The sequence below is a fragment of the Mchenga conophoros genome, linkage group LG18, assembly GCF_057382185.1.
Source record: "Mchenga conophoros isolate Kocher_MC1m ecotype Shallow Benthic linkage group LG18, M_conophoros_male_GT1.1, whole genome shotgun sequence".
NCBI classification, from domain to species: domain Eukaryota; kingdom Metazoa; phylum Chordata; class Actinopteri; order Cichliformes; family Cichlidae; genus Mchenga; species Mchenga conophoros.
The window spans coordinates 2,634,846-2,646,072 of record NC_140543.1 but is presented as its reverse complement, the minus strand read 5'-3'; the positions used below and the strand labels follow the sequence as shown (position 1 = coordinate 2,646,072).

Genomic DNA, 11,227 nt, shown 5'->3' with positions numbered 1-11,227 from the left:
CTCGCTCGCCAGTTCCACTCGAGCAGGCTCCCCTGGCACGGGGACCTCCAGCTCCTTGCGCGGCCCATCCGTCACCGCCGTCGCTCCCCGCTGGAGCAGCCCATCGCGCGACTCCTCCCTCGCTACTACTTCCTCCGTCGCTACTACTCCCTCTGTTGCTACTACTCCCTCCGCCGCCACTCCCGGCTCGAGCAGCCCCTCACACAGCTCCTCCTCCTCCTCCAGCCGGCGCAGACCCTCGCGCGCCTCGTCTGCTGCCTCCTCCACCGCTTCACTGTCCTCGGGACACACCTGTGGGGGTGGCGCCCAGGCCCAGAGCAGCGCCGCCAGCTCCCCAATCCTTTCCAGGTGGCGCTCGGACTGGTCCTGCAGCTCTTCCTGCTGGCGATGCACCTCCGCCGCCTGCTCCCGCTGGGCGGCCGCCATTTCGACCACCATTTGGGCCAGCTCCTCCATTCCCTGGCTCCGATACGGACCCGCCGTGCTGTCTCCTGGGTTTCGGCACCAATGTGGCGAGAATAAGGCACGGTGGGACCACGGAGTATCATTCGGAGCCATCTTTATTTACATCTCACCACAACAATCACCAAACCCCTGAGTCCCCGTGTTTTTAACTAGGCGGGCGTGATTAAGGACGCCGTGCAGGTGCGTCCGCCCTCCCTGCATGGCACCGCAGACCACGCCCCACCACAGCAAGTTTACAAAGTGCTGCCTGTGGATGCATCGCACCTCGCTATGGAGACAAGCCTCTCCTGCACGGCCTCAGTAACATACCTGATGATTACTGAACACGGATCATAACCTGTGATGTTTTGGGTTGTGTCTGGCTGAGCAGAGAACCTGCCAGCTTTCTGGACGTCACTGTTGATGCTCTCTTGAATGAGATGGCCGAGTGCATCAGTCACTGAGTTGACAGTCATTGTGGAAAGTAGGGTGATGAGACACCTTCTACCTCTTCATCCACTGGACTCATGCAACTTCTTGCTTTTCTCATTGCAGTCATTCAAATGTTCTCCAAGGCACTTATCATACTTGCCTAATAACACAATCAGAACGTTACCATGATCGATGGTGTTCTCACCCCACGTGTGCAGCCTCGTTCTCCACATGCCCATAGCTGAGTCCCCTCTTCCCAAGTACTTGGACCACATCCACTATACGCTCCAAAACTCGCCGTCTCGAGTCACTCGTGCTCTGTGAGCTGACAACTGACTGCCAGCAAACAAGCTGCTGATGTTACACTTTGAGCACCTTAAGAAAGAAGCTTCAGCGCAGGTCTGGTGTGTAGTGCTCTTTTCATGTCAGTCCGCCCTGCAAATCCCCGACGCACAAAGCAGAAGAATAAACGTCAATAAAAAGTCAGCACAATGAAAATAAACTTGGTTTATAACTGACCCGGATAGACTGCAGGTCATAACTTCTGACCTGAAGTTCCTCCGCCCCTGGAACCGCCCCGGGTCTCTCCTCCTCCTGCCTCCCCTTTCTCTCATCCACCTGCTGGCCTCCACCACTTGCTAATGTTACTGAATCTGTGGAAGCTCCACCACAGACACCACCAAACAGTTGAGTTATCTTTACATATTTGGCAGCGTCTGCCTGAAGGGCTTGTTTCCTTTTGGCACTCGTTTTTTTCTGCACCTTCTTTCTGTTTTTTCTTCTCCGTTTTCTTTGGTTTGTCTCTGATGAGATTGCTTTCAGAGCCGTTGCCCAAACGAGAGGGGGGGGTGCATCCGACCTCCTCGGCTGTAATTGGTCCAGCTCAGAGTCGATCATGAACAACTGGCCAATCCACCACCTTTCATCGTTTATGCCGTTACAAAAACGCGGCCTGTCCAGCTGTGCACTCCAACACACTCTTACTGCCTCTGCAAGTTCAGTTATCAGTTACCACAATAATTAAAAACAGTTCAAGTTGGACTGTTTGTTAAAAGTAACTATAATGTTTTAATACATTAATGTTATCGGTTCAGTTTTTCCATCTGCATCCAGGTCGCTGAATGAAAGATTTTAACCTCCTGAGTAAGTCAGTGAATCATTAAGACAGTTTTTGAGATTCTTCACTCAGTGTGTTTAAAATCTTTCTTGGTCTCACATTATAATTTCTTTATTTTGACTTTTTTTATTTTCTTTCTAAATTATCAGCTTTTTTCCAAACGTGTTAAATTGTTTTGTTAATTTAAACATGTTGCTAACACCACTGCAGCTTTTTGTTACTTCCACACGCAGCTTCCTCCTGTCTTCCACAATTCTCTTTTTGTACTTCCAGTGATTCACCACAGGATGGCGCTCCATCTCTTTGCTTCTCTCTTTCAAACCGAGGCAGACGTTTTTATTTGTGTGAGAAGTTGTCAGATTTATAGTAAACAGGAAATACTTTGTTGCCATGGATTCAGTGAGTCAAACTGGTGCAGCGGTGTGACGTATACCTTGGAGTGTGATACAGCCTGACACTGTATCACTGTCTGAAAAAGTATCTTAATCCTTGATTAAGGTTGTTATTTATGAAAACAGGCTCATCTTTTAAAATGTAAGGCTCGCCTATCATCGGCTCTTCTATTCAGGTCTTTAAGTTAGAAATTCCAGTTAGTCGGATGTTTTTGAAGCTGTCCTTGGTTATATGTGGACAACTCTGACATTAACTGGCCTGTTCCTCCAGCTGGAGTCTTTCCTGGGTTCATGTTGTGTTTTGTCTAATGCCATATTCATGCAGCCTTGCTGGAAGTCAGTTATGTACGTCAGAAAGCCCAGATTACATCTGATTACAAACACTGGGAACACAAATCTTAAACACTTGTTTGGTTTAAATAAATGTGTAGTTTGAATATTTCAGCTAAATCTTCTGCTTTGTTATGTTATGAAATTAAATTTAGGAAAAATTAATATAACTTCTATTAAATGTCTTGTCTTAATGTTGGTTTAAAATGGAGCACTGTAACAAAAAATAATTTCCCCCAGGGATCAATAAAGTATTCTGATTCTGATTCTGATTAAAATGGCACATACTCTATCCACTTACCTCCATCCCTCCATCCACAGACAACAATAAGAATTTATGGTTATGGTTGGTAATGCAGTGTGTTGTTACAGCCACAAGAGGGCAGCAACCTTACGGTTTTATCTTTAGCAGCAACATTTATATAGATGATATTTTATTAAAGGTAAATGTTATTCATGTTATATTGACGGTATTGTAAAAAGCAGGCAGAATTATAAAGAATAATAAATTAAATCTAACAAAAAACTAGACGTGGAAAATGCAAAGATAAACAAGAATCCTGCAGTTTGAGGCAGTGTGAGGTTTTGACCAGCAGGGGGCAGCAGAGTAAAAGGCAGGAGGAGCTGCTGTTAAACAAAGGTTGGCTCAAATCATGAAATAGTGTTGCATGCGGTGGGTTGTGTATTTTATAGTGATATCCGGTGCACAGTGAGTGTTTCTGTAGCACTTTGAAGTCCTCAGCGTATCCCAGAGTATCTGCACCTGTGTGTTTTCCTCACCTGTGTCCACTTGCCTTAATTAGACCCGTGCTTATTTATGGTGCTGCCTCCACTTTGTTTCTTGGCGTGTCTGTGAGCCTCTTCTGTGGTCTTTGTGTGTCATGGATTTAGTAAACAGGTTTGCGGTTTTTATTCTGGGTCTTCTCTAAGATGCTGTTAAAAAGCTCACCACCCTCCAAAACACCTTCACAGGTAGGTCTTCTGGGCCAGTGGCTTTTCCCCACCTCTCACTCGATCCTCTGCGCTTCCTGATTTTCTAACTGTCATCCTCTCATTTCTACATTCATCACATCCCCAGAGTACTCCTTCCATCTTCACACTCCTTTCACTTGTTAGCACATTATCATCTCCATCCTTAATCACTTCTGTCCTTTCCTGCTTAGTCGATCATTACAAGTCATTTTCTCCTCCTTTGGTATCAGCCTGAAATACAGCTTACTGGGCTTTTTGCTTTGTCACCTCTTTGTCGTACACTTAAGCTCCCAGTACTTCCACTTTCTTCAGCTTCCTGAATATCCCACTTTTTTTGCTGACCCAAATACCTTCCTGCACTGCCTCATTCCACCACCAAGTCTCCTTGTATTTCCCGATACACCAAACACTTTCTTGTCCGTTTCCTCAGCACTTCCAGTCATCTGCTAAGTCCTTCCTACCACCCAGAGCCTGTCTCAGCTCCTCCCAAACTGTGTGCGGCATTCTTGGCTCTGCATTCACTCACTTCCTCCCACAGACTTCCATCTGATGCCCCCTAGCTGCATTCTCGTTAAATCTAACACTCTTGGCCATCATCCAGTGTTCCTCCCTCCTCTTGAAGTACAGGTTCACCAACAACCTTTTCACCTGCTCATCACCTGTGTCCCCTTCCCTGACACGTCCACTGAAGTCTGCTTCAAAAAGCTGGTTTAAATGTACCTCTGAGGACATCAAATACAGCAACAGGCTGTAATGAAGCAATAAACAGCCGATGCAGCTGTTCCTCGTGACATCTTTAACAGCTAAACATCTGGCGCGCCTGTTGCCTCAGTTTCTGTGTTTCTGCTTCTTTCACCTCATTTTTGATGGGAGGGTCTAAGATATGAGGAGAGAAATAAAGGATGTACACCCGGGAAATGAGACCTGGAGATGGTTGAAGCACATTCTTTCATTTTGTGAATTTAAAAAGAAATAAATAAATAGTTTCTTCATAGGTCTTGACCATGGAGCCCATAATCTGTTCTTTATATTTCAGTTTCATAGATGTTATTTTGATGTTGTCTTTCCCAGAATTAATTTAGATGACATCAAAACAGAGAAAATAAAAAATCACATCAAAGTAAAATGAATAAATATAATAACAGTATATTTGCTGTGCTAAATTCTTGTTTCTCATTTTAGTGGCTTTGTTTATAATTTTTCAAAATAGTTGTTTAAATATGTTTTGTTTTTGTTTAAAATTCCTTCTCTTAGGTTAGTTTTCCTTTAAAATTTTATTTAATTCTTTAATGATATTGTAATTGTTTTTATTTTATCAAACTTGATTCATTTAATACATTTTCTATTAGCAGATTACTTTTTTTTTTTTTTTTTTTAGTCTTTTAATCTAGTTTTAAATCTTTCTATTACATGTCGTGTTTTTCTTTTGCATTCGGAGCTCGTGATCGTTTTCTTCGTTCTGTTGTTTGTTTGTTTATTCAATCCAGGTTTTCTTTCGATAAACATTGTTTTTCTTGTTTGTTTTCATGACTTCATCACGGGATAAGAGCGGGTTTCCCGGAACTTTGTTCCTTTACATCACTTACAGTCACGACCACCCTCTTACCATTCACAAAAAGTACACGTCCGCTGAGTAAAATAGTTCCCATATTTTGCACATCTTCTTGCTGAATTTAAAGTAAAACTAATACTACAATCAAGCTTTTATGGCAGAAATGCACTAAAGGTTATTTTCTAAAGGGTCAGCAGCACATCGATAGGTCCCGTTTGTTTACTACGTAGTTCGCATTTGGCGGGAAGATTGTAGTGCCGGCGGATGAAGATATAAAAGCCGGAGTATTTAATGTGTGTGAAGCAGCTGATGGCTGAGTTTCACGCTGAGACGGCAGAGCAGCTGGGCGACACTGAGGGACCGTTATAGCGTCTGTTCTCGAGAAACTGAGGATTATTTAAGACTGACAGGCTCTGCTGGACAAAGCCCGCTATAAGTTTACGCGTTACTCGCTTGAACATTTGGACCTTTTTCACGTTTTCACCTTAACTGTTGGAGAAAAACGGTAAGTTTATGTCTGAAGCTTTCTGGATGCTTTTCTTTGCTGTCGTTTAACTTTTCGCTTAGTCAGTTTAAAATGTGTGCCGAATTTATCGCTGATGTTCGTTCTTCGCATTTTGACCGTTTTTCCTTTGATGCGTGACTCTGAATAAATGATTCAATGTTATTAAACTAGCGTCGCGCATTTTGACAGCTGAGTTTCGCATATCTGCAGAAGTTCTCGCCTGTCTGGAGACTTTACTCATACTGAAGCTCTGTGTTTAACTCTGCTCTGCAACCTTTACTTATGTCTTTTAACCGCATATTCTGTTCTTATTTTTTGATAAAATTACTACTTTTAAAACTGTTACGCATGTTAAATCCCGAGTTTTAATACATTTGAGTGAGTGTATCTGCACTGCAGATGTGTGTAGTGCTGTTTACTGATGAAGGATCTTTGCTTTCTATTATGTAAACTCGGACTTTAATCCAAAGAAAGCTAAACTAGCTGTTTTTTGAATGGAGTCTGGCATGCTTAACTGATTCTCCTGCACTGTTGTAATATCAGATGGTTTTTGATGTTGTGGTCATGTGCTTGGCTCAGGCTGACCTCCTGTTGTGTTTCTCAGGCCGCCGTCATGCCGCCGGTGTTGAACAGCACAAACTACGATTATGACTACGACGTGGTCCAGCCCTACTTCTTCCTGAATGGTGAAGAGGAAGACTTCTACCCTCCTCCACGCAGCCAGCTCCTGCCGGCTCCCAGCGAAGACATCTGGAAGAAGTTCGAGCTGCTGCCTACACCTCCGTTGTCCCCCAGCCGGAGACCCTCCCTGTCTGTCGCCGACCACTTGGAGGCGGTGTCTGACCTCTTGGACGATGACCACAGCTCCTCTGCAGCATTTCTGCAGTCCTTCATCATCCAGGATTGCATGTGGAGCAGCAGCTTCGCCGCCGCCACAGAGCTGGAGAAGGTGGTGTCAGAGAGGCTGGCCTCGCTGCGGGCCCGCCGGGACTCCTGCAACACTAAGACCATCACAGACAGAACAGCTGACGAGCAGGTGGGCGGGTCTCAGGTGAGCGCTGGGTACCTGCAGGACTTCCACACCTCGGTGACAGACTGCATTGACCCCTCTGTGGTGTTCCTGGGTGAGAAGCAGATGGATGATGGTGTGGCGATGGAGGTGGGGTCTGAGCTGAGACTGGACTCGCCACCACCCAGCAGCAGTGACAGCGAATCAGGTGAGTTTTATTTTGAAAAGCCAGCTCTTTAATCCTGAGTATCAGAGTCACTGAACTCTGAATTCTGCTTTTCTCCGACCTTTCCTTCACTTCTCATTTACCCTCTGAGACCAGTGGTTAGAAACAAAGAAGCATCAGGTAGGATCCACTTGCATTTTGGGAAATGTAGTAACCCAGTGATTTTCAGAGCATCTCAAAATACTGCATCTATTGATATCCAACACTACTGTGGTGTGGCCATCCTTTAATTACAGCGTCTGGGAACAGCCTATCACCAAGCAGGCAAATATCCTGCAGGCTGTGTGAGGATTTTCATAACAGAAGTAGAAACGACAGACTTTTCCTAAAGTAGTGAAATTATTTTTAATTTATTAGACTTACAAATATTAGATGCTGCAAACATTGTGACATCCTGCGCGCGCACACACACACACAGGTCAGATCTCTGAGTCAGGGAGCCTAAACAAGGCGGGGCTCAACAGGCTCAGGTGCGTTGGGGTCCAATCAGCTGACATAAGTGAACTCCTTAAAATCAGTAGCTGGTTTTCTTCTTGCGGTCAGTACTTTTACATCACAGGAAGTGCAGAGGACAGTCAAATGATGTGGGGGCTCTCAGTGAAGCCGTGCCTGTCATCCCAGATCAGACCAGCTGTTCAGAAAGCTTCACCACAGGGCTCTTTCTGTTCCTCATACGTCACCATTATTTTGACGCTATAGTTACTGTGGATAGTAGTACACTAAAACGTAACCTTTGTCTGAATTAAGCTGTGGATTAAAATATCCACCAGTACTGTCAGTGTCAGCAGACATCTGAGAAATGTTTTCATTGGCCGGTAAATGTCTGAAAACTATGGAAAATATGGAAGCGAGGAGTTCAAGGAGGGCACGTTTTCTGTCTCGCTCTGCTGCTTTCACTCGTTTTCTGTCCCTGTTCAGTCACTCGTCCATCAGCAGGACGGTGGTTTTGGCTCAGACCGCGATCACTTTTATTTACACCAGAATGTTTTTCCTTGTTTTTTCTCAGAAGAGGAAGATGATGAAGAGGAAGAGGAAGAGATCGATGTGGTGACAGTGGACAGGAGAAAGTCATCTCGACGGTCCCACACCTCCCCTCTGGTCCTGAAACGCTCTCATGTCAACATCCACCAACACAACTACGCTGCCCAGCAACCCCCTGAGAAACGTGTGAAGGCGGAGAGCAGCAGCGCGGCACCGAGGCAGAGCGGCGGGCGCCGGTGCTGGAGCCCGAAATCGGAGGGCGAGGACAACGACAAGCGCAGGACTCACAACGTGCTGGAGAGGCAGCGGAGAAACGAGCTGAAGATGAGCTTCATGGTTCTGAGGGACGAGGTCCCAGCGGTGGCCAACAATGAAAAAGCTGCGAAGGTGGTGATCCTGAAGAAGGCGGCGGAGTTCATCATGGAGGTCAGAGAGCAGGAGAGGAAGCTGTTGGCAAAGAAAGATGAACTGAGGAAGAGGAGCAGAGAGCTGAAGCAGAGGCTGCAGCAGCTCAGGACTTCACATTAACATCTGCTCAGTCGTTCTAGTTTCTTCACTTCAGGTTTTAAAGCTAAAATAATGACCGACGTCACCTGAATGCAGCACGCTGCCCGTGGGGCTCGCTGCTCGTCTGTAATCAGGTTTTCTGTTTTTTATTTATTTTTGTTTTTATTGACTATTTTAATTTAAAGTAGTTTTTCAAACATTCCAGTTTATGAGGCGACAATGTGAATAAATATGTGTCATAACTTTAATTTACAGCTGATGATGAACAATAATTTAATTCACTATTTAATCCGTTCACTCCCTAAAGCATTTGTGATTGTGTATTTTTAATTTCAGAGTTCATTTTTATATATATATATTGTTTTTGTTCAAAAGCTTTTTTGCACTAAAAGTACATCAGAAGTGTTTTCATCCCTTCAGAATAAAAGCCCTTCACATGTTGGAGCTTCTCTTGATCTCAAAGTGTCTGCTTTGTTTCTGCAAACCTCCCTGTTTGTTTGTAAGTCCCAGAATTCATGTGGTGGTGTGAAACATGCCTCAGGCAGCCGCTGGATCCCCCTAGAAGGATCAGCTTAAACCCACAGTGACGTTACCCCACAGTCACTGATAAACTTCCAAGTTTCAGTGGAAGTGTTTTCAGCTTCTTGTAACATCTGAGGGTGGAATCGCCAAGTTGGTTCCTTAGAGACAAATTCAGCCTCTTGAAAATGATCCAGCGCATATTCCTGTGGGTCATTTTCATGGCATTTCCTCTGTATTCTGGCCTGAGCTGTTTCTTTTCAGTCATTACTCAACATTTCGGCTGCGTCATCGGAGAACATCCGGCCCAGCGGAGCAGCGCGCTGAGGCTGTCGTGGTGCTGCGCGATTTCCACACTGAACACGGGGTGAAAGTTCAAACCAAATCAGCTGCTCTGCATTTACCAGCCGCATCACTTTAAGAGGGTCAAAGGTCAACCGGCATGGCTTTGACTGAACAGTATCTATATACACATAACTCCCTACTCTAGTAGTTAAATAATCTTTTGACTGAATAGCTGTCAAAGTTAATTTAACTCAGGACCACAGAACGTAACAATCAAACACACCCGAGTTAGTCACATAATTCAGTGTAAGTTCAGGCCAATCACGTTCACACAAAGCTGTCAAACATACAGCTGATCTCAGAAAGCAGCAGGCTGTACACTTACGTAATCAAATATATCCTGATCATGTGTCATACAGCCTGGACTCAGCAAAAAAACTATTGATTGAACACAGAGGTGGTAAATGTGTCCATATGCTGAGTCACGAATGTTCCCACCTGGAAGTGTTCGTTCTTCACTCCACAGAGAATTTACAGGGAACTGTAGGGAACGCAACACGATATGAAATTCAGTTTGTGACTTATGCTCAGATCAGTCAGGCAGGGTTTGTGTTCGGCTCGCTCGTCAGATCTGGTTTTAAAGGATTGAAGTTGTTACAATGAAACAAGCTGGAGGCGACAAACAAGCTTCACTGAAACAGGCTGGTGTCACAGTCATTTATTTTTACTGTTGAATGTGATATAAATGAGTGATGTAAGTAAAACAACCTAAAATCTGAGGTTTCTGAGGCAGAACAGGATAAAGTGTGTTTTTGAAATATACGCTCAAAATGAATGAGACCAATAAAGCAAATATTTTTTTAATCAATAATCAGAATCAGCATATTTAATCCCTGAGGAAATGATGTGGGTTACAGTTGCTCAGTATAAATAACAGAAACACAGACATTTAAGACATTTAAGTAATAGCACAATATATACAAATCGCTCAACAATAAAATAAAATTAGGATTAACAGGTGATTATAAATAAATATCAAGAAAGCTGACAGGATAATCGCAGAGTAGAAAGAGTGTGTGCAAAAGGGTGTAACTACTGCAGTGTTTGCGCTGTGTTAGAGGGAGATGGCGTCGGGCAGGAATGGTTTCCTGTGTCGTGGTGATATTTGGTCACCTGAGTTTCTCGCTGAACGAGCCAGCGTGTCATGGAGTGGGTGGGAGGTGTTATCCAACATTGTCTTTATGACACCACCTTGAGGGAGTCCAGCTCCATTCCCACAACACTACAGGCCTTACGGATCAGTTTATCGAGTCTGTTGGCATCTGCGACCCTCAGCCTGCTCCCCCAGCATGCAACAGCGTAGAGGATCGCACTGGCCACAACAGACTCATAGAAAATCCTCAGCATTGTCCGGCAGATGTTGAAGGACCTCAGCTGCCTCAGAAAATAGAGACGACTCTGGCCCTTCCTGTAAAGTGCTGTGGTGTTTTTAGCCCAGTCCAGTTTATTGTCTGTGTGTACTCCAAGGTATTTATATTAATCCACAACGTCCACACTGACCCCCTGGATTGAAACGGGTCAAGTGTTTCCTGGTCTTCCTGAAGTCCACGATCAGTTCCTTGGTCTTTGCCACGTTGAGCTGCAGATGATTCTGCTCACACCACGTGACAAAGGAGTCGACCACAGCCCGGTACTCTGTCTCATCATCCCTGCTGATGCATCCAACCACCGCAGAGTCATCAGAAAACTTCTGAAGATGGAGGTCTCTGTGCAGTGGCTGAAGTCTGTGGTGTAGAGGGTGAAGAGGAAGGGGGAGAGGCGGTCCCTTGTGCCTCTGTGTTGCTGATCACCTTGTCAGACACATAACATTGAAGACGCATGTATTGTGGTCTTCCTGTCAGGTAATCAACGATCTAGGACCCCAGAGAAGCATCCACCTGCATCGCTGTTAGCTTA

At 44.8% G+C, this 11,227-nt stretch overlaps 1 protein-coding gene across 2 annotated transcripts; it reads left to right on the top strand.

The window, feature by feature from the left end:
- Nucleotides 1-3,565: 3,565 nt before the first annotated feature.
- On the top strand, nt 3,566-8,922 carry LOC146552860 (transcriptional regulator Myc-2-like). 2 transcript variants are annotated; one of them, XM_085254346.1, is made up of 3 exons: nt 3,566-3,687; nt 6,349-6,961; nt 7,986-8,922. In XM_085254346.1, exons 1-3 carry the CDS (start codon nt 3,646-3,648, stop codon nt 8,486-8,488), a joined length of 1,158 nt encoding a protein of 385 aa, XP_085110472.1. In that variant the 5' UTR covers nt 3,566-3,645; the 3' UTR covers nt 8,489-8,922. The 2 variants fall into 2 exon arrangements, with proteins under 2 accessions (XP_085110472.1, XP_085110473.1); XM_085254347.1 differs by lacking the exon at nt 3,566-3,687 and adding an exon at nt 5,531-5,744.
- The last annotated feature ends 2,305 nt before the right edge of the window (nt 8,923-11,227 follow it).

Coding starts and splice junctions, on each gene's coding strand:
- LOC146552860 (XM_085254346.1), top strand. CDS start 3,646: ATGCTGTTAAAAAGCTCACCACCCTCCAAAACACCTTCACAG. Junction 3,688..6,348: donor CCTCCAAAACACCTTCACAG/GTAGGTCTTCTG, acceptor TGTGTTTCTCAG/GCCGCCGTCATGCCGCCGGT. Junction 6,962..7,985: donor CAGCAGTGACAGCGAATCAG/GTGAGTTTTATT, acceptor GTTTTTTCTCAG/AAGAGGAAGATGATGAAGAG.